Here is a 27,980-nt window from a genome sequence, read left to right on the forward strand (position 1 = left end):
TATGCTCTGCAATCGACCTGTCTTTCTCTAATAGCACTGACCAAGTGGACAGGAGATGGCGATATTTTCTGTGGTTCTGGTTGTCAAGAAGAATACGGGTAGGTGACAATGGTGTGCCACAATCAAATGGAATTAACTTTGAGCTAGGAAATGCAACAGTGCAACAAACATCGCCAATCGCCCTTCAGCCGTCAAGTACTGTGGTGCTCAACACAGCAATGCTTCGTGTGCTCCTGGAGACTGTTGCTCATCTAATGGTTATTGCGTAAGTGGGAAAGAAAAGTCGCTGTTGTGATTGCTCTAACCAGCCACAGGGCTACGGCGAAGACTTCTGCGAGAATGGCTGCCAGAAGCAATTTGGCAACTGTACACTCATCATGGGCAGACTAGATGACAAAGAAACGTCCGAGTTGTGTGGCGTGCTCAACGGCGGCAAGAAATGCTCAGCTAACGAGTGTTGCTCCACTGCAGGATTTTGTGTAAGTCTCACGCCTCCAGCATCTTACAAAGGTTCTGACACCCTCCAGGGAACTGGCAAGGATTTTTGCGCAGTCCCTGCCAATTGTCAACGAGGCTTTGGCTTCTGCGACTCGGATATCCAACCACAAGGATATAACACTTCACTAGATTCTCGTCCACATATTGGCGACGTTCCCTATGGCCAACTAATCACCAAGTGCAAGGTCCCCAGAACGATTGCTCTTACATACGACGACGGACCGACGGATAACACAGAAGAACTCCTTGATATCCTCAAAGAATACCGAGCCAAGGCTACTTTCTTCATTACTGGGGTCACCAATGGCAAAGGGGCAGTTGATGAAACCGAAAAATGGACAAAAGCCATCCAACGCATGCACGATGAAGGCCATCAAGTGGCTTCGCACACCTGGTCACACCGTGAGCTCAACACAATCTCGACCTTAGACCGTAAGGTTGAGATGGTGAGAATGGAACAGGCTCTCGACAACATCCTTGGCATGTATCCCACCTACATGAGACCACCGTATCTTCAATGCAGCATCGATGGTGGTTGCCAAAAAGACATTGGTGAACTTGGCTACCATCTCATTGGATGGTCTACAGACAGCACGGATTGGTTGCACGATGGCAACCTGGACGCCATGATCCAGGCCACGGATGCTGCTATTGATGCCACTGACGTGTCAGGCAATATGCTTCTCATTCAGCATGACTCGATTCATCTATCAGCCATCAACCTCACCAGACATATCCTGCCGCGTGTTGTTGAGAAGGGGTGGCATGGTAAGTGCACTTCCTCTTGAATCTGTATTCATTGCTGATTCAATGTTGTTCAGCAATTTCAGTGGGCGAGTGCCTTGGAGACGATCCAGACAACTGGTATCGTAAACCAGTGGAGTTAGCAGACCCAGGCTCAGGCTCAGGCTCAGGCTCAGGCTCAGGCTCAGGCTCAGGCTCAGACTCAGACTCAGACTCAGACTCAGACCTAGACTCAGACTCAATGAGTTCAACACCTATCACTTCTCAAAGCATTTCTGCGGCAGCAAGGTTGAACGTCCCTGTCGTTTACAACGGTGGCACACTGGTCTGCACCATTAAAAGCTCGGCTTCATTTTCTCGATTTGCTGTTACTCGCACCATGGCATAGATTCGCCGTGTCGATGCTAGTCTCTGGTAGGAAATGTGATTTCTGGGACACTCGCTGATACTGGAGTTCTGCTGGAGTGTTATTGTGGGATTGGGATGAAGAATGAAAAGCATCGGAGCAGTATCTATAGACAGTGAATAGACTATCATCATCATTGACTCACGAAAAGAGTCGCTAACAGCCCTTGTTGCCATTCGTCCTATGGCGGTACCTCACTTTGCATACGGGTGGTGTGACAGCATGATATATAGTACGGAGTATGCTATTAGCCTCTCGGAGCGACGGGGTCAACGCTTGGTCTACAAGACGAGGATAGTCAGGAAGCCGCCAGACCACTCAGAATTTTAGAAGTCGGATTTAGGGAAGCCGGGCCCAGTCGGAGAAGGACTCCCGGGCCCGCCGGCTCAGTCAACTCCCCAGTCCTTCAGGCTTGGTACACGCGTCTAACCAACAAAGGAGTCCTTCTGGAATGGTGGCGGGACAGCTTCGCAGTGTCGCTCCGGCTCCTCCTCCTCCTTTGACTCCTCGAGACAAATTCATCGCGTTGCACATCTACAAAGTGTTTGTATTCTTCGACATATACGCCGAACATTATGTCCTTGCATTGAGCACCGCTTGAGCTCTATCCTACCGTTCCGACCAACTACGCACAATCCCTGCAACAGAGCCCAACCGCCTCGTTTCCTTCCTCCCAATGAGTCCTCCGCAGGCACTGGCCATCGGCCTCTCTTTTGCACTGACCTGCCTGATCTCCCCCACCTCGGCCCATGGAGGTCACACCGACAAGATCCCCGAAGGTGAAGCCATATCAGCAGACCCTCTCGATTCACGACTATGGACGCATATCCTGTTAATGGTGCTATCCTTTGGTCTGATCTTCCCCTATGGCATGGTCCTTGGCATTATCAGAAGCAGATGGCATGTACCTGTACAGATCGTCGGCACAGTCGTGGCTACAGTCGCATACTTTCTTGGGCATATGCACAAGGGCCGCCAGTTCAAGCATCCCAATATCCATGCAAGCTTTGCGAACAGTCTGGTGTTTATGTTGATTGTACAAGTCGGACTCGGCATCGGACTCAAATTGCATCTTGAGAACAAGGGCGGCTGGATCGGAAAAGCGTTTGGAGGAAAGATTGGCAAGAGTGGGAGGCGTGGTGTCGTGCTGATTCACGGATGGCTCGGGAAAGCCATGCCTGTTGTCTCGTGGGTGCAGATGCTGTTTGGTGGAATTGTTGCCATGGGGTACTGTCGCGGAGACCATCTTGGACAGTGTTTGGCGCATTTCATCATGGGCTCTGCATTCATCGGGTACGGCATTGTCATGACACTTCTACTGCTGGTGGGTCAGGCATGGTTGCGCAGCACGGGAAGGAGCCAGGAATTCTTCGACAGCATCATCATCTCCGCGTGGGGCTGCGTCAATACATTCACCGAGCACCGATGGGGCCAGCCTTGGGTCAAGAACGATCTTCAACACACCAGCATGGGCATCGTATGGTGGTGTGCTGGCTTAGTGGGAGTGTGGCTGTCTCGCTCGAGAACTGGTCGGCCGAAACGTAACATTTTACCTGGTATGGTTATCTTAATCACGGGGTGGGCCATGAGTGCACACCCTCAAGATATCCCATTGAGCACCATGGTACATGCTGTCTTCGGATACACGCTCATGGCGGCTGGAGCGAGTCGCATCATTGAGGTCTCTTTCGTCCTCAAAGACAGTCGTGGGGCCTCTGAAGTCAACAGTTGGCAGCATCTTCCACCATTCGTAAGTCTTCTGCCTTTTCCCTACACAGTCCTTTGCAGCACCATATTTGATTGGATCTTTTGCTAACTCGATAATCCAGCTCCTCTACGCGTCCGGCTTTCTCTTCATGGGCGCGACCGAAGAACAAATGCGCCTGCTATCCGAAGCCGACGTCACACACGTCAGCTACATCCTGATTCTGTACTCGATCGCCTTCCTGCTGTATCTGTTCGTCAACATTTTGCTTTACGTCTACGCCTCACACGCGTGGCCCGACGACGAGAGCAACGGTGTATTATCTCACAGCTCGTCCTCCCACAGCCGCAAAATGAGCACCGCTACTGCTGGCCCTAGCGCGCTGAGAAAGTCCTCAAGGGCGACGGGCAACGGCCACATCACCCTCCCGTCCGCCACAAATGGCTCTGTCCGCTTGCCCAGGCACCGTCCCACGGATAGCCAGCAGGTACGGGATGCAGAGGAGTTTGAGCTTGAGGGGTTGATCAGCGAGGGCGAGGAGGATGGTGAGAGCCCCAAGGTTGCGAAGAAGGAGGGCCTTGTTTGAAAACAGAGAGATGGAGACGTTAAAATGTTCGGCGACCCAATACAGACTCCTCTTCCTCACTTTTTGCTCTTTGTTTTATATAAAGTCATGACGGAGTGGGAGTGAACACAGCTCTTGGGTTCTCGGTTTGTTTCTTTCTCTTTGAATGTGCATATGCGGGATTCTTTAAAACAGAGCAAGAGGGATATGAGGGGATGCGTGGCTTGTTCTGTCCTCATCTTGGTTTTTGGCTAACATCCTCTGGGCTGGGGTACATACGGACTACATACTCATCCTCACATAATCATACATCATGATGTTTTATATATTGGTGAGGGGTCTTCAGGCTGGGTATTACCATATTGGATAGTGATGCTTTTTTTTTCATCACGCAAACCCGGGGGACCGAGGATTGAGTGCGATGCGACGGAAAGCACCATCTAGAGCATAGTACACTAATGTTGACAAACAGCCAGAATGCAATGAGGAGCAGATGGTCCCATCCTGTTCAATAACTAATAAAATTGGATTTACGTTCTGGCATCTTTGGGCCTCTAACTTCAACGCTTGCCCGACAAGCTCTACCCTACCGCAGCGGCAGAATCTTCTGCGGTAGCACGGCCTGCCGGCACAGCGGACACTCGGGCTTCTCCTTGACCCAGTCCTGGACGCAGGTCCAGCAGAAGACGTGGCCGCACGAGGTGGCGCTGGGGTCGCGGAAGGGCTCCAGACATAGTGTGCATTTCCGCTGCTGGCCGTCGGGGATCCATGCCATGGCGTCTGCAGAAGAGATGTCATACCGCGGCGTGCCTTCTGGCAGGATCGGCGTCGCTGTGTTCGCGGCGAGGCCGGGTGGTAGGTGGCTGGGGATGTCGACCGAGGCGAGCAGTTGGTCGGCGGTGGATGTGAAGGAAGAATTTACGGCGACTTCGACGCCGTGGCCGACGAGAGCTGTTGTTGAGGAGGGCTTTTCGCCGTTGGTGTTTTCGGGGGATGTTGATTCGTCGGTGGTGTTGGGAAAGAATGTTGCGCGGATGTGCAGCGTGGATTGCACGGCCATCTGGAGGACAAGGAGCACGCCCAGCACTTCGTAGCCGACACGCTGCTCGTCCGGCTTCATCTGCTTCGTGAAGATGTAGCGTAGGCCGAACAGCCGTTTCGAGAGGTGGTAATACGCGCCCGTGAAGTAGAAGGTGGCCAGGCTCAAGGCGTAGATCGGATTTGGACTCGTCAGGGTATCCAAGTGCTCGAGGATGTATTCTTGGATCCGCAGCCCTCGCGCCGTTATCGAAGACCGCCGGTGTTTCTTCGCATGCTCGATGTTCCACTCCAGCTTCTGGCGCAGCCGGCGTCGTAGCGCGGGGAGGGATTTCCCCAGCACCCACGGCGCAAACACCACGCTGGCAATATAGCCGACTCGTCTGCCTAGGCCGGCCAGTCGCAGCGTGTCGTTCTCGACCTGGATCACATCGCAGTATTCCTCGCCGAGCGTGCGGTTGCCGAGCAGGGTGGTGATGCACAGGTAGAGCAACTCGCTGAGGTTGTTGGTCGCGTTGGAGTATTTGTGTGCGAACCGTGCGCCCAGTAATGCGCGGAGGATCGTCGACGCCTGGGAGGATAGTTGTCCTGTTATGTATGCATCTTTCTGGTGGGTCCGTAGGATGTCGGGGGATGGCGCGAATGGGTATTCTGTCGAGGGCGAAGTGGTGGGCTCGGGATGTGCGGCGGTCGCCATGTTTGCTTGGGAGGCGGGAGTGGTGGTGGGTGGAGGACGAGTCTCGGGTATGAGTCCTATGTGGCCATCTAAACCAAAGTTGTCGGCGCTGAGGTTGATATGATCGCCGCAGGGGTTTTCTAATCAAGAAGGTTGCTGATATTGGCTTGACATGATTGAGCCTTGTCAAGCAAACGATGAACCGAGGTCGTTGTGGACAGTGTGGCTGAATGCTCCGCCGTAATGGTTCCGCCGAGTGCCAAGCCTAAACTATCCCCAAATGGACTCTTTGGGACATGTGGACGTTGAACATGACACGAGGGAATTGACCCTGCCTAGCACACAAGACAGGATTTGTTCACTTCAACTCTTCCTTTCGTGTTTCCCTTGGACCGACTGTCCTGCCTGCTCCTGGGGAAGCATGATTGACTCTTTTTGTCATGGACGGTGACCCGGCTGTTGAGTCAGAGATTGATTCATTCAGTCTCGTGCTCCCTCTTCCATACCGAGTCGCCATCATTATTGTCCTTGGAATATGGGCGTGGGGTCTTAACCTCCATTATTTACACCTCGTCAAGATCGTATGTGGAGGAGGTTGTATCTTGAGTCCACTTCGCTAACATTGAGCTCAAGGACGTCCCGGCCCTCATTCGATATCCCGCCCGTCAAACACATAACAGCATTCTTCACCATCAGTCGACATACAGGCTGGCCACACTCCTTTCTATCCCTCTGACTGTCTCCCTCCTGCTCTTCTGGACGGTCACCCATGGCTCCAAGAGCGCGGCACTCTCATGGCAGATCTTACCACAATCTTACCTCCTGTTCCTCGTTCTTTGCTTTATCGTTCCGGTCAAACGCATGTCTCGGTCGGGCCGACTTCATTTCTTGACAACCTTGAAAAGAATCAGCCTAGGTGGGCTAGCAGAGGTTCAGGATGGAAAATTCGGTGACATTATCCTGGCTGATGTCCTTACGAGCTATGCTAAAGTACTGGGCGATCTTTTTGTTTCGACCTGCATGCTGTTGTCGTCCAAGACAGCCAGCACTGCTAAACCGAATCGTGGGTGTGGCGGCGCGTTTCTGGTGCCGTTGGTTATTAGCATACCAAGCATGATTCGGCTCCGTCAGTGTTTGATTGAGTTCCTTCGTGTGCGGCGCAATAGGACTGTTACATCGGGATGGGGCGGGCAACATTTGGGAAATGCGCTGAAATACTCGACTGCGTTTCCAGTCATTATTCTGAGCGCCATGCAACGAGATTATGACCCGAAAAAGATGAACATGACTGAAGCAGGGTTGTTTAGGTTGTGGTGAGTTGCGTGCGTTGATCACGAACCCAACATTTTCTGACGTTCCAAGGTTACTGTTTGTTTTCCTGAATTCGTTCTACTCGTTTTACTGGGATGTGGCCAAGGATTGGGATCTATCACTCTTTTCCTCGAGTCGAGAAAGAAACAATCCCGAACACCCATACGGCTTGCGACGACACCGGTATTTTCACGCCCAGCAAATGTATTATACAGCGATCGGCATAGACCTGCTACTTCGGTGCACTTGGAGTTTCAAACTTTCGCCACACTTAGATCACTTTAACGATCTCGAAGGCGGGATTTTCTTGATGGAAATACTGGAGGTAATGCGCAGGTGGATGTGGATTTTCTTCCGGGTCGAGACTGAATGGGGTGAGTCCAAGCCCAATATCCAACCAAGATTTGTTCCCATTCTTGCAATTCCATCTAACATGTATTCGCCAGTTCGAAATAATCGTGGCCCGGCGCCTGATGATATACTGTTGGGGGATTTTGCGGGCAAGATAGACGATGATTAAGTCCAAGGCAGCACTGTAATAGTACCTAGTGCGAAGATGCATCACATCACCTGACCTTCCACACGTGACTAGAGTCGACCGCCGTGTCAATTGAAGCAATGACATCTATCATCTGTTTCAGAGTGACTTTCTTTGCTGCCTGGATATCCACACGAAGTCCTCCTGATTCCTGAATCACACTTGGAATACTGGTAAAGGAGGCTCCCCCACTTTAGCTCATGCAGGTACAAATCCCAAGACCCAAGAGGTTAGGCTGAGAGGCTGAGACCCAAGTTGCCTCCTTGTCTGCCACACACGCACATGCTTCCGCTCCCTCTCCGACTGGCCGTGAGTCCCTGACCCAGGCACCACCTCTTTTGCTCCACCGCCACTTTCTCTCGATTCTAAAATACTAATACAACAGCTTCACCCCTGCCCCGTGGTCTCTGCTGGGAATGCTTGCCAGCCTGTTGAGTTGAGATTGTGCGATTCCACACATTCATCCAATATGGCCAAAACACACTCAGAGTCCTCGGAGGACTTTGAATTCATCGAGACACCTGCTGCCGCCTCCCCGCAACTCCCCGTCGAGAATTACGGTGTGCGCACCACTTCTGTGCGTAATCACTCTCTTGATCTCTACCAATTGACCTCGACCTCGTTGCAAAACCACTGACCCTTACTTCCAGTATCCCGCCATCGCAAATGCTCCCCTCCCAGCAGATGGCTCTGGCAGCGACTCCTTCAACAACTACGTCCTCTTCGCCCTTCTCATTGCAGTGCCATGGTGGGTTGCCCGTCAATTCCACGGCGGCTTCTACACCACCATCTTCTTCGCACTCTTGACCTCGTTCCCCATCCTGATGATCTTCTGGACCGTGGCATCCTCCATCTCTCCTAGGAAGAACGAGAAGGCTCGGTATCCTGGCCTTCCCATCGAACACTACCTCTCTTTCCGCAGCCAAGAGGACCGCGATAAATACTATGGCAAGAACCGCATCCCCATGGAGACGTTCTCCGAGATGTACTTCGACGAAAAAGTTGACTTCAAGGGGGACACGCTCGAGATGCTGGAGTACCGACACGACTGGGCGAACTTCCGCTTCACGATGGGTCTGTTCAAGCATTTCTTCACCGGCTTCATCCCTGAGATGCTGTTGCACACCCGCTCGCAGGACGAGGAGCAGGTGCGAGACCACTACGACCGCGGCGATGACTTCTACAGCTGGTTTTTGGGGCCCCGCATGATCTACACCTCCGGCATCATCTCCGACATCAATCGCGAGGAATCCCTGGAGCAGCTACAGGACAACAAGCTGGCCATCGTCTGCGAGAAGATCGACGTCCAGCCTGGCGACAGCATGCTCGACATCGGCTGCGGCTGGGGCACTCTTGCCAAGTACGCCAGCGTCAACTACGGTGCGAAAGTCACGGGTGTCACGCTCGGCCGCAACCAGACCGCCTGGGGCAACAACGGGCTCCGGAAATCCGGCATCACCGAGGAGCAGAGCAACATCGTGTGCATGGACTACCGCGACATCATCGTCCCAGAGGGAGGGTTCAAACGCATCACATGCCTCGAGATGGCGGAGCACGTGGGCGTACGCCACCTCGCATCTTTCTTCCGCCAGGTCAACGACATGCTAGACGACGATGGCGTCTTCTTCCTGCAGATTGCGGGTCTCCGTAAGTATTGGCAGTACGAGGACTTGGAATGGGGTCTGTTCATGAATAAATACATCTTCCCGGGCGCGGATGCCTCGACACCGCTGGGGTTCGTGGTTGACACGCTCGAGGGCGCTGGCTTTGAGGTCAAGAGCATCGACACCATTGGTGTGCATTACTCGGCTACCCTGTGGAGATGGTATCGCAACTGGATCGCCAATCAGGACAAGGTCAAGGCCAAGTACGGTGTCAGGTGGTACCGCATCTGGGAGTATTTCCTCGCCTACTCGACCATCATCTCCCGCCAGGGCAGTGCCACCTGCTTCCAGATCACCCTGGTCAAGAACATCAACAGCACCCACCGTGTCGAGGGCATCAATACCCAATTTGGCCTGAGCGGTGCTTTGAGGGCTGGCTTGGCAAGGCTCGTCGCTCCAAAGGCCAATGGGGCGTCGAAGATCGCCAAGAAGTTGTGAATGGATAGGAGGGCTTAATATTGAACAAGAAGGAAGGGATGGAGACGGATGTGTGATGGTAAAACATTGATAACCGTATAATTTATTGCAGTCAATCAACCAGAAAAGAACCAGGGCCGTGCTAGATGTCCATTGTGGACCATCCAGATGATGATTGATACGTAGTACTCGTAGTGTTGCGATCCAATCCGAATAAATTAGACATTGAGCGTGAGAAGCGAATACATAAAAGTATGATTGATACTTAACCGACAGAAAATGATATCTCCACCACAACCATTACCCCTAGTAGTAAGGTCAGTACGAGTCAAAAGAAAATGGATGTGATCGGGATTTTGGTGTTCTCTTTCTCCTCATTTAGTTGATGGCTATGTTAGTGGTAGGCCACAGAGGCGTATGGTGACTATCAGCTGCTTCTGCAACGTCGACACGGCGTATGTGTGCACCCTAGCTACAGCAGAGGTGACTGGTCACGTCAAACAGCTCTATTCAGGAGCGTAGGATGTTCAGCGTTGAATTTCGCATCGATAATCTGTCTAGGAGTCGTTTGGTAGCAGATGCCACTACACTTCGCCCATATTGGAGTGGACGACAGTAGGAAGAGCATATCGTTGTTCGTAGATGCACTCGATCAGTAGCCCAAACCGAGGGAAGACGACCCTTTCGTAGATTGCAGAACGGCACTGTGAGCATGGAAAATATACACCTCAGGCCAGCGGGACAAAAGGAGTCATGATCATGCTCGAGCGGGCCAGGACCCTGCATACAGCTAAGTTGCCCAGGCAGATCATCTTCGAAGTCATCGAAGTCCATACGGTCGGCACGACTTCATGCCCTATTCTTGAGCCGAACGAAACGTGATCTGGTGGCCAAGATTCACTCACTGAGGCGACGGTCACGGTTGAAGTAGGTGAATCGCTGGCAAGGCGTCATTAGTAGTACATGCCGGCATCCGCAATCCAAATGCCTGTTAGTAACATACGAATAAATCAGGAAGCCGACTGTGAGACGCCCTGGACGACGTGAGTACTCGTACTCCGTACAGCTGTTGACTGTTCCGAAGAGGGCCTGTGCATAGACGTATTTTCACGCTGCAGGCTCGTCGGCATTGATAGACTGGGAACTAGTATTGGCTACCTAGGAACTTTTCAGCAGTAAGAGCGAAGAGAAATCTTGGCAAGCAGGAGTTGGTTGGTGAACGTTGATTCACAGCCAATCATATCAGAACGTGGGCGAGATCTCTTCTCACAATTCACGGCACGTGCATCTCGTTTCTTGGGTGGATTCAACCAATTCAGCAACATGCCCGCCACCATGGATAGCGGCACCAACCATCGACCTCTACAGCCTCGACAATCTCACCATTTGCACAATCCGCCCTGGATGCTAGGCTGAGAGGCCCTTCCAGACGCTACCTCCGTGGAGACAGGCAGGATGTTCTGACAAGCATCCAGACAAGCCTGGACAAGATTTGCACCAATTTCTTGGAGGTTGAGAGTTCTTCCCGTCTGCCTCGATGCCAATGGAATGCCATGGCCCTTCTTCTCGCTAGAACTCTTGTCCAGTCTTGACTTTGCACCTCAGATTGTCATCAATTGATAGGGCGGGTGAAAGCACTCTGATATCATGAAGATTGCAGATCGGAGGTTCCACGGCGACAACCTCAAAGCCTGGGCCCTTAATATACTGGAAGTCTCCAACTCGGCTTCCATGCAAAGACCCTCGACCTAAAGCACGTTCCGCCAACGGTCAACCTGGTTTGCTGCCGCCTAAGCTCGTAGCTTTCCTGCGTGTTTATCATCCGGTCCACTACCGTTCTTCCTAATATCCTCAATCAAATGGGGCCCTTCGAAGCCCACAGGCTATCCATGCTAACTGTGAGAACTAGGGTTTCCCGATATGTGAATCGAAGTGACCTTGTCATCCTCACTGGCCGTGGCGACCCATCACTTCGGGTGTACTACCCTCCTTTGGCTGATTCACTCCTTCTCTTGTGGGTGACCTTTTTTCTTCTTCTGACTGCCTCGTGTCTTTCGATGACCCCTGATTGGGTTTCCGTTCGTGTTGGAGCGTTCTCCACCCCTACCTCGCGGCTCTAGGGCGATCCTCAAGGTTCGCTTGTCCCTTCAATATTTCTTTTTTCCACGCGATGTTACCCATGTCCAGAAGGTATAACTAGAGCGTCGCTGCCGTCTTGGAAACCCTGCTTGGTATTCTCCCAAGACTTCACTGTCGAGATCAAGCCTTCTTGTCATTGCTTGGTGATCTTGGAAGATTCTTGGTCCGTTAAAAGCTATGTCGAACAACAAGACAGCTGGCGGGAACGCCGCGTTCCACAACTTTCACAATGACTTTGCTCACGTCCAGGACCCGAACGAACGAAGACGGTTGGCTCTCGCAGAGATCGACAAAGCCCCCTTTGGCTGGTACCATGTCCGAGCCATTGTCGTCGCCGGTATTGGGTTCTTCACCGATGCCTACGATATCTTCGCCATCAACATGGTGACCGCCATGTTGGGTGTTGTCTATTGGCAAGACGCCGCAACCAAACCCGGCCAAATCCCTTCCAACTCCGATACTGCCATCAAGGTTGCAACATCAGGCGGCACTGTTCTAGGTCAAGTCGGCTTCGGTTGGCTTGCCGATGTCGTTGGCCGTAAGAAGATGTATGGTCTCGAGCTCATCCTCATCATCTTCTGCACTTTGGCTCAGGCTCTTTCCTCCGACTCCGCCGCTATCTCTATCACGGGAATTATCATCTTCTGGCGAGTCATGATGGGTATCGGCATTGGTGGTGATTATCCTTTGTCTTCGATCATTACCTCTGAGTAAGTCTCTTGCGCTTCTCAAACGGGCCGAATTGTGCCTAATCAAAGATTCGCAGATTCGCAACGACCAAGTGGAGAGGTGCAATGATGGGCTCAGTGTTCGCCATGCAAGGCATCGGCCAGTTTACCGCTGCTATGGTTGCTCTTTGCGTCACCGCTGGCTTCAAAGAGTCTCTTCTCACCGCCAAGACCGTTTCCGCATGCGATGGAGTCTGCTTGCTTGCTGTTGACAAGATGTGGCGAGTGATCATCGGATTTGGCGCAGTTCCTGGTTGCATTGCCCTATACTTCCGTCTCACTATCCCCGAGACTCCTCGCTACACCTTCGATGTTGCCCGGGATACCGAGAAAGCCGTATCCGATGTCAAGGCCTATAAATCTGGGGCGCACGAAGGAAAGCCCGATGAAGTCAGCCGTGCCGGTGTCCTCCAGGATTCTCGCGAGCGACTCGCTGCTCCTAAGGCAAGCTGGGCTGACTGTAAGTTCTATCTTCCATTTTTGAGGGATGCACACTAATCACTCCCTAGTCTGGCGCCACTACAGCCAATGGAGGCACGGCAAGGTCCTCCTCGGAACAGCTGGGTCCTGGTTCTTCCTCGACGTCGCCTTCTATGGTCTCGGTCTTAACAATTCTATTATCTTGAGTGCAATCGGCTACGCCAAGGGCAGCAACGTCTACCATATCTTCCGCAACACCGCCGTTGGCAACTTGATCATCGTCTGCGCCGGCGCCATCCCCGGCTACTGGGTCACAGTCGCCACCGTCGACACTATCGGCCGCAAGCCGATCCAACTCATGGGCTTCACCCTCTTAACCATCCTCTTCGTCGTAATTGGCTTTGCTTACAACCACCTGTCGCAAAGCGGCCTGCTGGCACTTTACGTCCTATGCCAATTCTTCTTCAACTTCGGCCCCAACGCCACGACCTTCATCGTGCCCGGAGAATGCTTCCCAACACGCTACCGCTCCACTTCGCATGGCCTCTCTGCCGCATCCGGCAAAGTTGGCGCCATCATCGCACAGGTTGTGTTCGGACCTCTCCGAACCAAGGGCCACGCCACCGCCGACAACCCATCGCCGTGGTTGAACCACGTCATGCAGATCTTCGCGCTGTTCATGTTGTGCGGTATCTTCACCACCCTCCTCATCCCCGAGACCAAGCGCAAGACCCTCGAGGAACTTGCCGGCGAAGTCCCCGGAACACCCAACTATGATCCCGAGTCGTCTGGCCATCGCAAGGATTCTTATGTCCCCCCGACGAGTGAGACTCACTCGGGGGAGATCACTGAGACAGCAGAGAAGTCTGCTGTGTAAAGAATGACAAACTGGCACTTCGTTTAACCGCACTCGATCCTGTAGTTATTTCTGAGCGTGGGAGACCCGTCTGGGAAGAACACATCGGTTAGTCCGCAGATGGACCGATTGGTTTTCTCGGGAAGGAGCTTTACTTTAAAACTTGACTACCAAGTAACTGCCTACGTGGCTTTTTCTCTCTATTGACCACAATAAATCCTTAATAATACGGAAAGTCCTTAATTGGTATGCAGCTGTACTCAGGGCCTTTTATGAAAGACGCCATTGCAGGGAGACCCTTGCAAACGGATTCCGGGAAGGAGAAAGTGTCAGAATATCTGAGAACTCTCTCTGTCACGTTTTAATCAAGACTCCTTGTATGTTTGTGTGTTTGTGTGTTGTCGCCGCAGCCGACGAACTATAAATAATTGTGATTTCTTTTGATTTCAGGCTGTTTATTTTTCCTTATTAATTATGTTGATCGTTCGTCGATGTATCTTCGCGAGGTTTCTGTCTGTATGCAAGCTGGGTGGAGAGAGAGAGAGAGAGGGAGCGGGATACTCTGACTACATGTTCAACTAGACCACCATGTTTGGATAGATAATTAATGAATGGCCCCGGGGGTTTTCGGAATGCCGTCCATTCCGCCCAGCCCTGGAAAGCCAAGACCGCCATTCTTTCTCTACACGTTCCTGGGTTTCCTGAAATGCGCACCACGGCCGCGCTTCTCGAATTGCTTCATCTTGACGATGAAGGCGCCGCGCTCGATGGTGTTGACCAGGATGTTGCCGGAGGGGAAGCCGGCGTAGTGGCTCCAGGTGCCGACGTAGTCGATGATTCCGCCGTTGGGCAGGTGGTCGTCTTCAGGGTAGATGTCGAAGAAGGCGACCTCCGCGACGCCACCGCCGGTCGGGTCCGACGGGATGGAACTCACGTCGAGGACGCGGAGGCCCGCGCCGTAGTTGCTCTGGTAGCTGAGGCCGTCGAAGACGTATTGGTTGTGGTCGATGGAGTAGGCCTTTGATTTGTAGATGCCGGTTTGCTTCGGGTCCTCCAGGCTCGTGATGTCGAAGATGTAGGTCACGGGGAATCGGTCCGCGGCGGGACCGGTGTAGTACTCCTCGTCGAGCTCGTCGTCGATGAGGAGGTGGGTCTGCCAGTTTAGGTCGAGGACCCAGCCCTGGTGGGTGTAGCGGGCGCCGACGTAGGACGTCTTGGAGATGATGGTGGTGGAGTTGACGCCCCATTTGTCCGTGACGTCGTAGATGGTCAGGGTGTCTTCGTTGTAGCCGTAGCAGATTTCCTTGCCCTCGTACTTCTCGTCGGGCCCGTGGTAGATGACACATTGGGCATCATGCACGTATCCGTCCTGGCCAGCGCACCCGGGGGACCAGGGGTTGGCTGGATCCGTGGTGTCGACGAAGATTAGACCCGCCCGACACGTGCTGTTCCTTGGTTGAGCGCCAACCACGGCGACCCAATCGGCGCCCTCTGGCCCTTGCACGACGTTGTGGGTCCGCCCAACGGGCAGATCGGTAAATAATCCGGTGATATCGGCGCTGGTACTGAAGTTGACCGGGGCAGCAGGGTCGATGGTCAGCAGCTTGAGGCCATGTTAGACAAGATGGTTGCGAGGATGTGAAAATAGTCGGCTTGGGCGCTCACCTTTGTCCAATCAAATATTTGTACACCATGTCCCACAGCCTCGCTGCCAATGATGACATAGTTCTTATGAGACCGGATCTCTCGCCACTGGGAGAAGATGGATTGTTGAGGGAGGCGGCCGAGGTAGATGAGTTTGCCCTCCGGAGAGACTTCAGCAAATGCTGTCCCATCTCCCTGGCCGATAGCGACAAATTCCCGTCCATCATCGGAGACCCAACCCCAGGAGGAAGAGCCTTCGCCAATAAAGCTGCCAAGATCTGCATGGCTTTGGAAGTCGAGGAGATCAATCTTGAGAGATTAGCTAATCATTTGTGTTACACGCGGGCCTTGACATACATTGTTGCACTTGAATGTTTGGTTGGGATTGCCATGCTCAACAATCGCAAGGCCGTTCTCACATTTGGCTGGTGCTGTCAGAGCTGGGTACTTTTCGGAAGCATATTCGCCAGCAGCACGTTGTCGCGCAAATGAGGACTAGCCATGTTAGTTAGTCGATCGCGTAACCATCTTCTTCTGATGCCAAAATACCATCTTGGCGCCCATGAGCGTTTCGTGAACGAAGCCGCTTTCGTATTGTTCAAGCGTAAAGCCCTCTGCTTCAGCTCGAGGCAGCTCAATGGCGTTCGCCAACGCCGAAACCAGCAAGGCGACACTAAAAGACTTCATGGTAAGAGTTGGTATTGTATGTGGCCTCTCGTACTTTTCCGGCTGGGACGACTTCTTCGACACCACGCTCAAGAGACGGATTGATCGACTTTATAGCCGTGGCCACATCGTCGGGCATACAAATCTCCCTCGTAAGGATGTCACAACTTCTGTCCTGCGCCAAGCAGATACAAAAGGATGGGATGTTACATTGCCAGGTGCCCCAAGGGCACGATGAGATGCAATTGTGCAAGACCAAACTAGTAGTCGGAAGTGACCCCAGAACAGGAAGCTCCTCATGTTAATCTGTAGCTGTTGCGCATCGTTGACTTGTCACCGACCCGCATTCCATGGTCGGTCGTAGGCTGTAGCCCTTTTGAGTTCTGCACGTCGACCCTCGTCGAAGATAAGAACAGGAACTGGTAACACTGACGAGGGTGGACAGTGTGTTTTGAGCGAATGAGACAACATCACAAGACACATTACCAACCTCGTGCCATGGTTAACCGTTGTTTCCCTTACCTGATAGCATCTATGATTCATGTCTTGGGCTCTTGGAGAAGATGGAGATCCCGCGTTTAAAGTCATCCGAGGCTACGATCTGGCTTGATGATGGTTCGCGGATGTGGCGACACAAGGCTTTGCGGGGACTGCCAATTGAATTAGCAGCAGTCGTCATACTGATTCTGGAAGGTCGTGATAGGCCCCCTCCCTTGGCGGAATGGCGCGTTCTTGCACTCTAGCGAATGACGCTCCTCACATTGCCAACTTTTCGCAAGATCGGGGGGAGGACCGGGAGCTTGGCATTTTCTTGGTGTTGATAGCAGCGTAACATTTCGACGTCTCAAAACAGGTTCCAGGGAAATCCTCCGCCGAATCAATCAGTTATTTAGGACCGCCGCTTTGTGAGGATTGCTTTCCTTGATACTATGCTTAATATTCTTAATGGTGTGTCTCCGGACGCGCCATTCTCGGGGCCCTTGTTTTCTCCCACGCGTTTTCTCGTCTCCCAGGCCGTTGCAGGCTTCCTGGAGTCTTCCTAAGGCCGCATACTTGCTGATGTCGCTTCCTGATATGTGCAGGAATCGGGTGCAAATGGTGTCAACTCCTGCCCCTTGTTTGACACCAACAAGCCATGCGGGCATTGATCCATACCCAGTCATCCAACACTCGCTGTTGTCTACCTCGCCCTGGTAGTCGCCACGGATTCTTCGACACCGAGGATTGGCCCCCCATCGCGGGGGAAACTTCTTTTCGATAGTGATGATTCTGATAGTTGAAGAGATCGAAACATAGCGCACTGACGAGCCGAGTCACCACCCCGTAGGCTTCCAGAGTAGCTGCTCCCGCCACTGCACAGTGCAAGTTTGTACCACAGATTACTGATGTAAATTGAGCGTTGTCAGGATCCTGAAGTACATCCGGGCGCCCTAGATACTTCCGAGCGAGTAGTGTGAGGCACATACTCGGCGTGAGCGCGGCCGGGCGACAACATCGACGGTGTATGTCGTGACTCCAGCGCAATCTTCCATGCTCCTCTCAATTCTTCTGCATCACACAGTGGAAGGTGTTGCAGATTTGGCATCGCTCTGCACAGTGAGCCTAGCGCCACAGGCTGATGCGTCGGTCCATTCTGCCCTTCCGCAAAAGAGTCATGTCACTTGTGTGGTAGAATGGACCAACCCGTACCGTAGGTGGCTGAGCGCGCCCATTCTCACACCTGGAGCAGCCTTGCTTATGGTTAGAGTACAGTAGCTCCTGGATTCATCACACCGGCGCGTTCAGCTCAGAGCTTCAACGTATGGTTGTCAGGGTCCAAGCGCTTGTTATTTCCCTGCCACTGCTCGGGCGATCGGTGGCTGGGAAATGATGTGCCAACAACGAAGAGGAGGCTGTAGCGCTGCTGGTGGCGACCGCCATACAAAGTTAGGCTTGATCCACAGAAGCGGACTCATGGACTGTATAGAATGAGCTCCCCCATTGGCGAACTGACACACCCGTCTTATGACAAATGCCACCTTTGGAAAGGACGAGACTGACCCTGAAGACCAACCGCCAAGCCTGGTCGCGGGGGTGGTCGCTCTCGTCTCGGTCTTCTGTTGCAACTTGCTGCCTCAGACGAATATAGACGTCATGCCGGCCTTGCCAATAATTACGTCCAGGCTACACCTCCCACTTTCGGGCAGCTTAGACTTTCGCCTGCACTTCTCCCGGCCTCCTTTTCACACCGTCAGCTCTCAGTCGAGCTTTCCGATCAGCGCGAAAGGTCCGGTCGAGGTACCTCACTAACTCCAGGTACCAAGCGGGATACCGAGGAATGACCAGAGGTTGACGAGCATCCGCAGGCGTGAGCGCTCACAACTCAAATGTCCAATAGAAGGCAGACGTGCCCTCAGCAGCCATCTTCACTGGCTTTATCAGATCTCAGCCTATGTCTTACTAGGTACATGTGTCCGTCCCCTCACGGACTATCTCGCCATGACCGAAGGTGGGTGGGGTGGGGTTGCAGCGTGTCACTGAATAATGGGTGCATAATCGACAGAAATGGAAGCTCTACAGAGACCAGGTCACTGGCTTGCACCGACTTGCACTGACTTGCAGGGTTCCTCTCGATATCCAGGATATGGATTCTTCCACCCCACGAAGCGTTCCCTTGATTGGGGCTGTTCTCAGCTCTGGCTGCAGCCAAGACGACTATACCAGCGGGGTACCTGTTAAGCCGCTCATCCTCCTCAAGCTCATCACCTAACCGAGTATAGCTGTCGAGCTAGGCGTCATCCTCTACCACCTCTGATCCAGGTCTACGGAGTATGATGGTACCTATGCCGGAAGAATGCAGGTACAGTCTTACACGTTGCCGACGCTGACCGTCTATTTGTCCGACATGAGAGCTTCCGCCTATCGCTGCATCAGCAAACCTCCCCCAAGTGAGGTAGGATGTGCATTGTTAGCTTCGAAATCGAGGGCTATCCTAAGCTCCTGCTGCTTCCATCTCCCGCTTTTCCAGATCCTGGTGTGCTATGAGCTCTCTATTCGTCCACGTGGAGCTTTGCCTGGTGTAAATTCTGCTTTGATCAGTGCTCGCGTTCAAAGATCGCATGGTGAGAAGGGTGCCATGCATGCACGGTCTGGGGTTTAAAGCTTGCGCAAAACCCCAGCGGTTCTGGCCGTCCTGCTTTACTTTTGTTCTGAGGTTTGGCTGACCAACTCAAATCTAGGTGTGAACTGATCACCCTTGACTCAAAATGCACAGTACAGTCAGTAGCCTCGCCGTGTTGGCTGCGGCCAGCTCTTTGGTGGCTGCCATCCCACTTGACCGCCGCCATTACCCAGGACAAGACTATCTTGTGTCTCTTGGTCCTCGTCCATACTACCTCGTGCACAACGTGAGCGAAGGCGCACTGAAGGACAAACTGTTATCCTGTCAAAATAAGCCTGTTGGAATCCAGCCTTTTAGCATCGGCCATCGAGGGGGTGGCACTCTCCAGATTCCCGAAGAGACAGTGGAATCCACTCTTGCTGGTGCGAGAATGGGTGCTGGCGTCTTGGAATGCGACATCTCTTTTACTTCAGATCGTGGTTTGGTGTGCAGACACTCCCTCTGCGACTTACACACAACCACGGACATCCTTCTCAGGCCGGAGCTAGCTGCGAAATGCACCCAGCCTTTTACTCCAGCGAACGCAACCGCCGATGCCGATGCTCTATGCTGTACTAGCGACATCACCACGGCAGAGTTCCTGTCTCTTTGCGGCAAAATGGACGGATTCAACGCGAGTGCAACAAATGTGGAGGATTATCAGCACGGCACTCCGTCCTGGAGGACAGACCTTTACAACACCTGTGGTCAGGTTCTGACATACCCCGATTGGATTGACCTGGTCGATTCATTGCCAGGACATCGCAGCTTCACACCCGAGCTCAAGACTCCTCCGGCGGCCGTGCCCCTTCCATTCAATGGGTACACCCAAGCACAATATGCGCGGGACGCAGTCAAAGTCATGATTGAGAAGAACATCGATCCAAGCCGAGTATGGCTCCAATCTTTTACCCCTGCCGACATCTACCTTTGGCTGAACGAGTTTCCTGCATATGGGAAACAGGCAGTCTATCTCGACGAGGATGGTGACGCTCCAGGCAATCTCACCGTTGCAGTCAACCGTCTAGGAGCACTGAAAGCTAGCGGTGTCAACATTATTGCTCCCCCCATCAATTATCTGCTGAACATCGGTGGCCCTAACAACGATACCATCATTCCCTCCTCCTATGCCACGACAGCCAAGGCAGTTGGCCTTGATATCATTGCGTGGACATTTGAAAGATCAGGACCTCTCGCCAAGGTCGAGGCAACCGAGGAGTATTATTACTCATCGATTGCGCCGGTCACTCACTACGACGGACAGGCATATGATGTGCTTAATGTCTTGGCTCACGAAATTGGTATCATAGGCATGTTCTCCGACTGGTCTTCCACGGTCACCTATTATGCCAATTGTTTTGATCTGTAGTGGTCTGATCCGGGCTGGTCCAGCTTGCTCACCTTGCTGCTGACGATCACACCCGGTCTACGATCCCAACATCTAATATCGCTAATGCTGTTACGCCAGTTTTAATGTATAGTCCCGCAGGGGTATAAATAGTCAGCTACAGATGAAACCAAATTTCGGTCCGGGCTTAGCTTGGGGCTCGGCGTTTGCCATTAATTACCCGATATCTGCCCAGTGTCCAGTGTCCACTGCCCACACACCAGTGACACCACTACTTCGTATTTTGTGATCCGTGCACGCACGTTGCCATTTAAACAGCGGGCCTTTGATTTTCTCGTCGAATGAGCATGTTGCTCCCATGCAGCTGGGCAGGACCAAAGCTTGCGCGGGGCCGTTGGGCCAATTGAACCAATCTCCAGGAAACCCTCGCACGTCCACACAGTAAAGCCTGGGGTTTGGGTTTCTAGAAATTGAAGAAGATAAGATCTCTGGGTTTCAACCAATACTTGAACTCCAGCCGCTCACGTCGGCTGAACCAAACTTTATTCCATGATGGTTGCGCAGTTAAAAGCTCGTCGCACCTCCAGCATGGCTGCCCACCGGAGGCAGGCCTGGCCCACGGCTGGCTCATGACGATCATGAAGTATGTTAATTCGAGGGTTGCTGTTGTGCTCCTCTTTTCGTTGATCGCCGCTCTCCTGTTCCAACTGCCAGGCTCTCAAAGATGGCTCAGTCTCACCACTGGCAAGCACGAGGAACCTCGATGGCTCATAGCCGCGATGTCGGCCGCTACCTCTCAGCGCCGGCGAAATATCATTCGGGCAACCATGGGCAAAGCATATTCAAACCCTTCCTTCACCCTTCGTTTTGTCATTTCGAACCCAGGCGATATGTGGTTGCCGGTCATAGAACATGAGAACAAGACGTTCGGAGACATCATGATGCTACCGCATTTGGAAGAAACAGGTCATCTGGCCAATACAGTCAAATCAGTCGAGTGTCTGAAGCATATTGTCCACTCCGGCGAGACTTGGCAATTCGTCTCGAAGATGGACGATGACTCCTTCGTCGCACTTCCTACTTTCTACCGCCTCTACCTGGAACCTCTGTTGCTTGAACAAGCTACCACCACCACCACCACCACCACCACCACCACCACCACCACCAGCCCTGGCCATGCCGTAATCGGCCGTCGACTTCAAGGCGAAAGACCGTACCCGTACCCCGGAGGCCAGTTTTACACACTATCTTGGGACATGGTCAACGCGATTGTAAGACAATACGAGGCCTATCCGGTCCAAGACGAGGATGAAGACGTCCTCATCGGAAGGCTCTTGAGCGAGGCAGGTGTAAACTTCGATGTTACAGAACTTGAAAACCCCGTGGCATTTGACTATGATGCCGAAAATGACGACAAGTGGGCGTGGTCACACAATATTACAGAGGAATCCATCAACCCCCACCGACTGAAAGCTGATGCTGTTTACCTTGACGTCGCCGCCCAGATGCTCGCCCTGCATCCCAACTGATTCACAACTCGAAGAGAATGGAAATAATCTGCCGTCTGTGGACCGAGAGGCAAGAATCCTTTTTGATAGATTCTGATATATGAGACAGTGGGTGCCGACTACAAGGGACGACAGCCGCCCAGGCGCCTCTCTTCTCTCTTTCGGTGGCTTTTATAATGTCTCCTTTTGGCCTGGCATTCAGCATCTATGCTTCGTCAACCAGGAACTCCGCAATCGCAATACTCATATCGAGACTCATGTCCAATGTTTGCAGACGGTTCAATATCGCCGACTTTGCCGTGCCTTTCTTGGCATCGACGACCTCCCAAATCTCGTCTTTCAAAGTGTACCCGATCTGGGCACTCCTGATAATAGGTTCAATGAGCGATGTGATAACGTCTTCTTTGCATAAGTCCAGTTGTGGATCGTTCAAACCCAGCTCTACCGTCACGTTGGCTCCTGCCGGCACTTCACCAATGTCGATCAGGACACCATTGCTTACTTGCGAAACTTTGGCCTTGCTGTCTTCCACGGGCCCCGAGCCTTTAATGCCGATCTTCCCAACCTTTGTCAAGCCCACAAGGCGCAGCGACCATCCCCGAGATTGTGTATTGGTGCCTGATGCCTTGCCTGATTGTTGGATCTCGACCGTTCCTTCTTTCTGAGTATATACTATGGTGGTCTTGTTCCAATCAACATTCTTTGCCGGTCGGCCTTGAGATTCGCCCTCTTCTAAAATTTCAAAACGGCCATCAGCCCCGACTGCGATGATGACTTCGAAACCGCTAGGGTTTTCTGCTCCATTGGTCGGCTTGAGGGTGTGGTCCAAGGGGACAATCGATCCTTCTCTCAGGAATACAGGATATTGCTCCAACGGTCGACTGATCCACAGCTCACGGTCGCCGTTATATGCAATTCCTGTAAAGAAGTCGACGTATTTTCCGGGTGGCAGCCACCCTTTGGTCTTGGAAAGTCGTACGTGGGGGTTCAGCGGTGCTGTGATCGGGATAACCATCAATTCGGTCCCGAAAAGGTATTGGTTCTTGTACTGGTATGCCTCTTTCCGTCTCGGATATTCCCAGTACATGGGCTGGACGAGAGGCTCGCCTTCAATAGCAGCCCTTGCATTCATAGAGTGTAGATACGGGATCAACCTATGCCTCAATCTTAGCCAATTGACCATGATGTCCCCGAGATACTGCGGTAGATTCCAAGGCTCTTTCCCCATCCACCGGCTCTTGGTCGAGTGGAGTCGCATGATCGGGGACAGGACCCCAAGCTGCGTCCAACGGACAAGTAGCTCTTCGTCTCGCACTCCCATCATGTGCCCGCCGATATCATGGCTCCACCAACCGTAGCCAACGTTAGACGCCGTCGCAGTGAACTCAGGCTGGAACTCCAGGCTCGCCCACGACACGACCGTGTCACCGGAAAATCCGACCGGGTATCGATGACTACCTGGGCCCGCATAGCGAGAGAATATCAAAGGATGCCTGTTCGGGTTGCGCTCCGCGTTGTGCAGGAAATGATAGTGGTTGAGCATCCACAGCGGATCGATGCCCTTCAGGCGCGAGTACGGGCCTTGCTGCCAGTCGATCCACCAGAAATCAACGCCGTCGTCCTCGAGCGACTTCAGCAGCACGTCGAAGTACGCCTTGACGAACGTGCGGTCGGAGATGTTGAATGGAACGGGGTCCTTGTGCGCCGTCGACTGCCCGACCGCCTTGGCCATCTTCTCGTACATGTCCTCGTAGCTGTGGATTCCATCCGCCGGGTGTTCGTTGAGAGTCGCCTTGAGCTTGAGCTTGTGCAGCTGGTCGAGGAAGTTCGGCGGGTCCGGGAAGAGGTCTTTGTTCCACGTGTAGCCCGTCCAGCCGGTCTGCCCGGCCTCGTGCACGCGCGGGTCGTCGACGAGGTGCCAGTCCATGTCGATGACGCCCACGCAGAGCGGTACCTCGGTCTCCTGGAACTTGTCCATCAGCGCGAGATATGACTCGGCCGAGTATTCGTAGTATCGGCTCCACCAGTTCCCCAGCGCCCATCTCGGCAGCAAAGGCGGGGGCCCAGAAACCGTGTACAACGCTTTGATTGCCGCCCGGAAATCATGGCCATACGCAAAGACGTACCCATCGATCCGCCCGGGCCCAGCACGCCTGGGAGCCACGAAGCCGTCCTTCTCGAAGAGGAACGACTCTGAATCGTCGATCGACGCAAATCCCAGTTCAGACACGATTCCAAGGCCCATGTCGATCCGCCCGTCGACCTCGTCCAGCGTACGCGCCGTGCCGCCCAGGTTCCAGCGTGAAGTGTCCTCCCCATATCTCCACGGCGCACGCGTGTCTCCCACGACGATGGCGAACAGCCCATACGGCGTGAATTCCTGCTTGTCGTACGTGAGGTGGAACCTGCCGGTGAAGATCTCCAGGCTGCTGTCTGTCTCTCGGACTTTGAAGTCGGGCACCGGCTGGCCGCGGTGCAGCGCGAATGAAGATGGTCGGTCTTCGAATTTCCCATCCGGGGCCCATTCGTAGCGCAGGAGGCCGTCGAGAAGCACCGTGAATCTGTACTTGCCGTCGCCTCCTACGATGGAGGAGCGGCTCCCCAAGGCGTCTCTGTTGCTACCGCCTTCTTGGGAGATCCTCATATTGATGACCATGGCTCAGCGGGGCCGGCGGCGGCAGCGATGGTTCCAAGTTTATTCGGAAAGCACAGCAAAGCAGTTCAGTTGGTCAAAATATGAGGAAGGATGCTATGAAAATAGCAGGCTGTTGCGGAGAAAGCGAAGAAGCAGGCCGGGGGCAAAGGCTGGGTTGCAGACCGTAAGCTTTAATGGTGGGAATGGTGTAGAATTTACATTGTATTGGGTAACATTTCGTTGCCTGGATTGGAAGAAACTCAATGCCGCCGAGGAGACGATCTCTTACGAAATGGGAGTCCTTTCGACGCGTATGACTCACGGGAGATTCACCGAGCTGCAGTTTGCAATTGCTACTGCATACTACTGTCTTGGGGGACCTGCTCGAGGATGTACTCTTTCTCCACCATATCGACTTTCACACAGATGTCGGTCCGAGTTCTGTCGCCTACGCTACTTAAATAGGCTATGTATCAGCTAGCGGAGAAAGCAATAATCAGCATTCATTTGTTCCCACTGTCCGATTATGTTCCTTGGTATGGTCGTTTTCTACAAACCATGCTACTTGGACTTGTTCCTCATTTCTCCTCCAGGTTCGTTGTCGCCGTGGTAGTTGGCTCCAGCTGAATGGCTTTCAGATTCTCCGAGCGGAATGGGTCTGCTTTGACCTTCAAAAAGCGACGGGCACTGACTTTCTGCTCAAAGAGAACATCTAGCTCGTTGGCACTTAGCCCCTTTGTCTCAGGGAGACGGTAGTAGCTCCAGATCCAGGATATCAACGCGAATCCACACCAGATGAAGCCGCCTTTCCCACGGAGGTTCCACGCGCTCGGGTTCAGGATGGGGTTGTTCAGGAAGTTGGCGCCAATACTTATAATGTTGTAGCAATTCCTGGCCAGAGCAACAGTCTTGATTCGCAATCGTGTGGACGGAATCTCGGTGACCAGGCAGTAGCAGACAGGACCTACCGTCACGTCGTAAGTGAAGGTAAAGAGATATAGAAGCGAACCCGTCGCGTAAGCAATGGTATCGCTTGGGCGGGGGATACCCAAGAATCCAACGATCACAAGGATAGTAAAGTTGATCCCCAGACCGTACAGGTAGAGAGTCCGACGGCCGACATACTGCATGATCCACCAAGCACAGAGCGTGCCAACGAGAGCGACGGCGTTGTGTCCGAGTCCAAAGTCGAAGGATTTGCGTGCGTCAAATCCCGCTTGTTGGAGGAAATAAATAACATTTCCACCAAACCAGATTCCACAGGTAACCTGTATCATCCAGACACAGCAGGTGATCTCTGTCCGTCGAATGTCGATCCCAGTAAAGCAGTGCTTGTACGATGTACCGGCGGAAACTGCCCTCTCATGAGCATTAGTATGGATGATCATCGCAATGTGGTGGTCGACATTATAGTCGGTATCCTTGGCGTTAACGAGATTCTTCAGCACCCTTCTCGCTTCATCGATTCTATCCTGTCGAACGAGGTACCAGGGGGACTAATGTAGATATCTGGGTTAGTCTACTGCACGGTTGTCGGCTAGAGTAGTTTGGTATTGGTCACTAACCTCTGGTGCTAGAATAACGCCCACAATGACAGGCAATGGCCAAATCCTTCATCTCAAAGGTTAGCGGCGGACGTAAATCCCGAGATGTCCAGATTTGGTTCTACTAACCATTGAATTGCGTAAGGGATGCGCCAGCCCCATTCGTCGGTACGGTGGAGAAGTCCTCGAAGAACGCCGGCGGAGATCAACTGGCCCATGACCCACTAGTCTATATTAGATCCCTTCTTTTTCTCGTCAAGATAAGGATTACGACAAGCTGACTTACACACATGTTGACATACGTGGTCAAGAAGGGACGCAGGGGTGCGGGACTGATTTCAGCGGCATATGTGGTTGTCAGGGTCTGGAAGGCACCCCATGGCAGTCCGCAAAGAAGACAACCTGCGAACAGCATTCCGATGTTTTTTGCGAAGAAGGTAAGAAAGATCTGTCGAGTGGAATGTCAGCATCTCTCCGGCTGGACGCCGACAGTAAAGCCCTGTCAATTTCCCGCGGCTGCAAAGGTTGATCGGTGCATGTCGGGCTCCATGGCGGGATAGCAAAGAGATCACCTACAAATGATATCATCATAATGTGGGCGCCGAGGATAGTCTTTTTGTAGCCAAATTTCTGAGCATCAGTACCCGCTATCCACAAGCCAAAGATTTCCCCAACCTGAATGACACCTTGTCAGTTGTGGGACTTCTTGAAGGATCCTGGGCCCCAAAATGCTGGAAGACTTACTTGCACCCCATTTTGAAGCCCAGACTGCCAGGAGGCGCTCAACTGATATGAGCCATCAGGGAGCTGATGACCGAACTTTTCCCGGAACGTCGGGTATCCAAAAAATGAACCTAATAAAGAGGTATCGTAGCCTTTAACAAAATATTAGTGGCAGTGTCTGTCTTAGTTGAAGTATTGCTCTGAAAATCACAGTGCATGCCCCCCAATCTAACGACCTTGCTTACCTTCCATAACAAGTGATAATGAGATGATCATGGAGAATGCCGCCGCCTTTGGATACATGCGAATTGCTTGCCACAAGGTCATCTCGTGCTCGTACTGGGTGCCTTGCTGGGCATCCTGAGTAAGGTTGCCGAAGTTGTCCACCGTCTCAGCCATCTTAGCAAAGACCCCATCGTCCAATCGTGCGGTCTCTAAGAACCTGCGTTGCTCAACATGTTCAACAGCTGACGGAGCCATGGCAGTTGACTTCGCTCGAATGCGAAGGAAACAAATGAAACTACGTCTAGCTAATATGTCTGTGGAACTCGCGGGACGTTGAAACGAAGTCGGTGGAAGGTGCCAAGGACGTGTAGATAGAGGTGGTGAATAGTGCTGGCTTATATACATTAGAGCTTCTGATCGTCTGGTCGCCCCCCACACATGGACGCGGCGTAACCCATGTTGGTGATCTCCAAGTTTAGACGACCTGGGGCCCCAGATCTCGCTGAAGACAATCCAACGGAAAGGGAAGCATGGAACGCGGTTCCCAGGGTTCGTTCGAGTATGAAAAGAGGGTTGGCTGATGTTGCGTTGGTGACTTGCGAACCCGGATGCAACTCTGTCGTACTCTTACCCAAAATGGCTCTATCAACGCAGATCAAACATGCAGAAGGCCAAAGCATTGTACGGCGTTTTGTGCGGAGAATATGTATCCAGGCCCATTCACTTTGCCTCTTCTGGGTTAATCGTGTAAGGGAAAGCACAAGATCTTGTTCTGGTCAAGTCAGAATAAGCATTAGCCGTAGCAGGGCGATTCGCTCAACTCCCTGCCTTCTCCGAATATGA

General features: G+C 52.8%; 11 protein-coding genes across 11 annotated transcripts; 7 read left to right on the plus strand and 4 right to left on the minus strand.

The window, feature by feature from the left end:
* Positions 1 to 377: 377 nt before the first annotated feature.
* Positions 378 to 1,630, plus strand: A1O9_02646 (uncharacterized protein; the record flags this gene model as incomplete). Its single annotated transcript, XM_013408217.1, has 2 exons — positions 378 to 1,266; positions 1,320 to 1,630. The coding sequence occupies 2 exons, from the start codon at positions 378 to 380 to the stop codon at positions 1,628 to 1,630; spliced, it is 1,200 nt and encodes a 399-aa protein (XP_013263671.1).
* Positions 1,631 to 2,324: 694 nt separating this feature from the next.
* Positions 2,325 to 3,939, plus strand: A1O9_02647 (uncharacterized protein; the record flags this gene model as incomplete). The annotated part of the gene is made up of 2 exons (XM_013408218.1): positions 2,325 to 3,398; positions 3,478 to 3,939. The coding sequence occupies 2 exons, from the start codon at positions 2,325 to 2,327 to the stop codon at positions 3,937 to 3,939; spliced, it is 1,536 nt and encodes a 511-aa protein (XP_013263672.1).
* A 565-nt stretch (positions 3,940 to 4,504) lies between these two features.
* A1O9_02648 (uncharacterized protein) lies at positions 4,505 to 5,653 on the minus strand (the record flags this gene model as incomplete). The annotated part of the gene is made up of 1 exon (XM_013408219.1): positions 4,505 to 5,653. One exon carries the CDS (start codon positions 5,651 to 5,653, stop codon positions 4,505 to 4,507), a length of 1,149 nt encoding a protein of 382 aa, XP_013263673.1.
* A 419-nt stretch (positions 5,654 to 6,072) lies between these two features.
* On the plus strand, positions 6,073 to 7,463 carry A1O9_02649 (uncharacterized protein; the record flags this gene model as incomplete). Its single annotated transcript, XM_013408220.1, has 4 exons — positions 6,073 to 6,213; positions 6,266 to 6,945; positions 6,995 to 7,317; positions 7,390 to 7,463. The coding sequence occupies 4 exons, from the start codon at positions 6,073 to 6,075 to the stop codon at positions 7,461 to 7,463; spliced, it is 1,218 nt and encodes a 405-aa protein (XP_013263674.1).
* Positions 7,464 to 7,950: 487 nt separating this feature from the next.
* On the plus strand, positions 7,951 to 9,583 carry A1O9_02650 (cyclopropane-fatty-acyl-phospholipid synthase; the record flags this gene model as incomplete). Its single annotated transcript, XM_013408221.1, has 2 exons — positions 7,951 to 8,058; positions 8,132 to 9,583. 2 exons carry the CDS (start codon positions 7,951 to 7,953, stop codon positions 9,581 to 9,583), a joined length of 1,560 nt encoding a protein of 519 aa, XP_013263675.1.
* A 2,295-nt stretch (positions 9,584 to 11,878) lies between these two features.
* On the plus strand, positions 11,879 to 13,726 carry A1O9_02651 (MFS transporter, PHS family, inorganic phosphate transporter; the record flags this gene model as incomplete). The annotated part of the gene is made up of 3 exons (XM_013408222.1): positions 11,879 to 12,411; positions 12,468 to 12,889; positions 12,939 to 13,726. 3 exons carry the CDS (start codon positions 11,879 to 11,881, stop codon positions 13,724 to 13,726), a joined length of 1,743 nt encoding a protein of 580 aa, XP_013263676.1.
* A 661-nt stretch (positions 13,727 to 14,387) lies between these two features.
* On the minus strand, positions 14,388 to 16,036 carry A1O9_02652 (uncharacterized protein; the record flags this gene model as incomplete). The annotated part of the gene is made up of 4 exons (XM_013408223.1): positions 14,388 to 15,308; positions 15,371 to 15,658; positions 15,707 to 15,844; positions 15,899 to 16,036. 4 exons carry the CDS (start codon positions 16,034 to 16,036, stop codon positions 14,388 to 14,390), a joined length of 1,485 nt encoding a protein of 494 aa, XP_013263677.1.
* A 3,224-nt stretch (positions 16,037 to 19,260) lies between these two features.
* On the plus strand, positions 19,261 to 20,523 carry A1O9_02653 (glycerophosphoryl diester phosphodiesterase; the record flags this gene model as incomplete). Its single annotated transcript, XM_013408224.1, has 1 exon — positions 19,261 to 20,523. The coding sequence occupies one exon, from the start codon at positions 19,261 to 19,263 to the stop codon at positions 20,521 to 20,523; it is 1,263 nt and encodes a 420-aa protein (XP_013263678.1).
* A 617-nt stretch (positions 20,524 to 21,140) lies between these two features.
* On the plus strand, positions 21,141 to 22,031 carry A1O9_02654 (uncharacterized protein; the record flags this gene model as incomplete). The annotated part of the gene is made up of 1 exon (XM_013408225.1): positions 21,141 to 22,031. One exon carries the CDS (start codon positions 21,141 to 21,143, stop codon positions 22,029 to 22,031), a length of 891 nt encoding a protein of 296 aa, XP_013263679.1.
* A 184-nt stretch (positions 22,032 to 22,215) lies between these two features.
* A1O9_02655 (uncharacterized protein) lies at positions 22,216 to 24,666 on the minus strand (the record flags this gene model as incomplete). The annotated part of the gene is made up of 1 exon (XM_013408226.1): positions 22,216 to 24,666. One exon carries the CDS (start codon positions 24,664 to 24,666, stop codon positions 22,216 to 22,218), a length of 2,451 nt encoding a protein of 816 aa, XP_013263680.1.
* A 557-nt stretch (positions 24,667 to 25,223) lies between these two features.
* A1O9_02656 (uncharacterized protein) lies at positions 25,224 to 27,392 on the minus strand (the record flags this gene model as incomplete). The annotated part of the gene is made up of 7 exons (XM_013408227.1): positions 25,224 to 26,141; positions 26,211 to 26,256; positions 26,319 to 26,413; positions 26,476 to 26,637; positions 26,766 to 26,864; positions 26,934 to 27,064; positions 27,158 to 27,392. 7 exons carry the CDS (start codon positions 27,390 to 27,392, stop codon positions 25,224 to 25,226), a joined length of 1,686 nt encoding a protein of 561 aa, XP_013263681.1.
* Between the last annotated feature and the right edge of the window lie 588 nt (positions 27,393 to 27,980).

This window comes from Exophiala aquamarina, assembly GCF_000709125.1.
Source record: "Exophiala aquamarina CBS 119918 chromosome Unknown aczIA-supercont1.2, whole genome shotgun sequence".
Taxonomy (NCBI): domain Eukaryota; kingdom Fungi; phylum Ascomycota; class Eurotiomycetes; order Chaetothyriales; family Herpotrichiellaceae; genus Exophiala; species Exophiala aquamarina.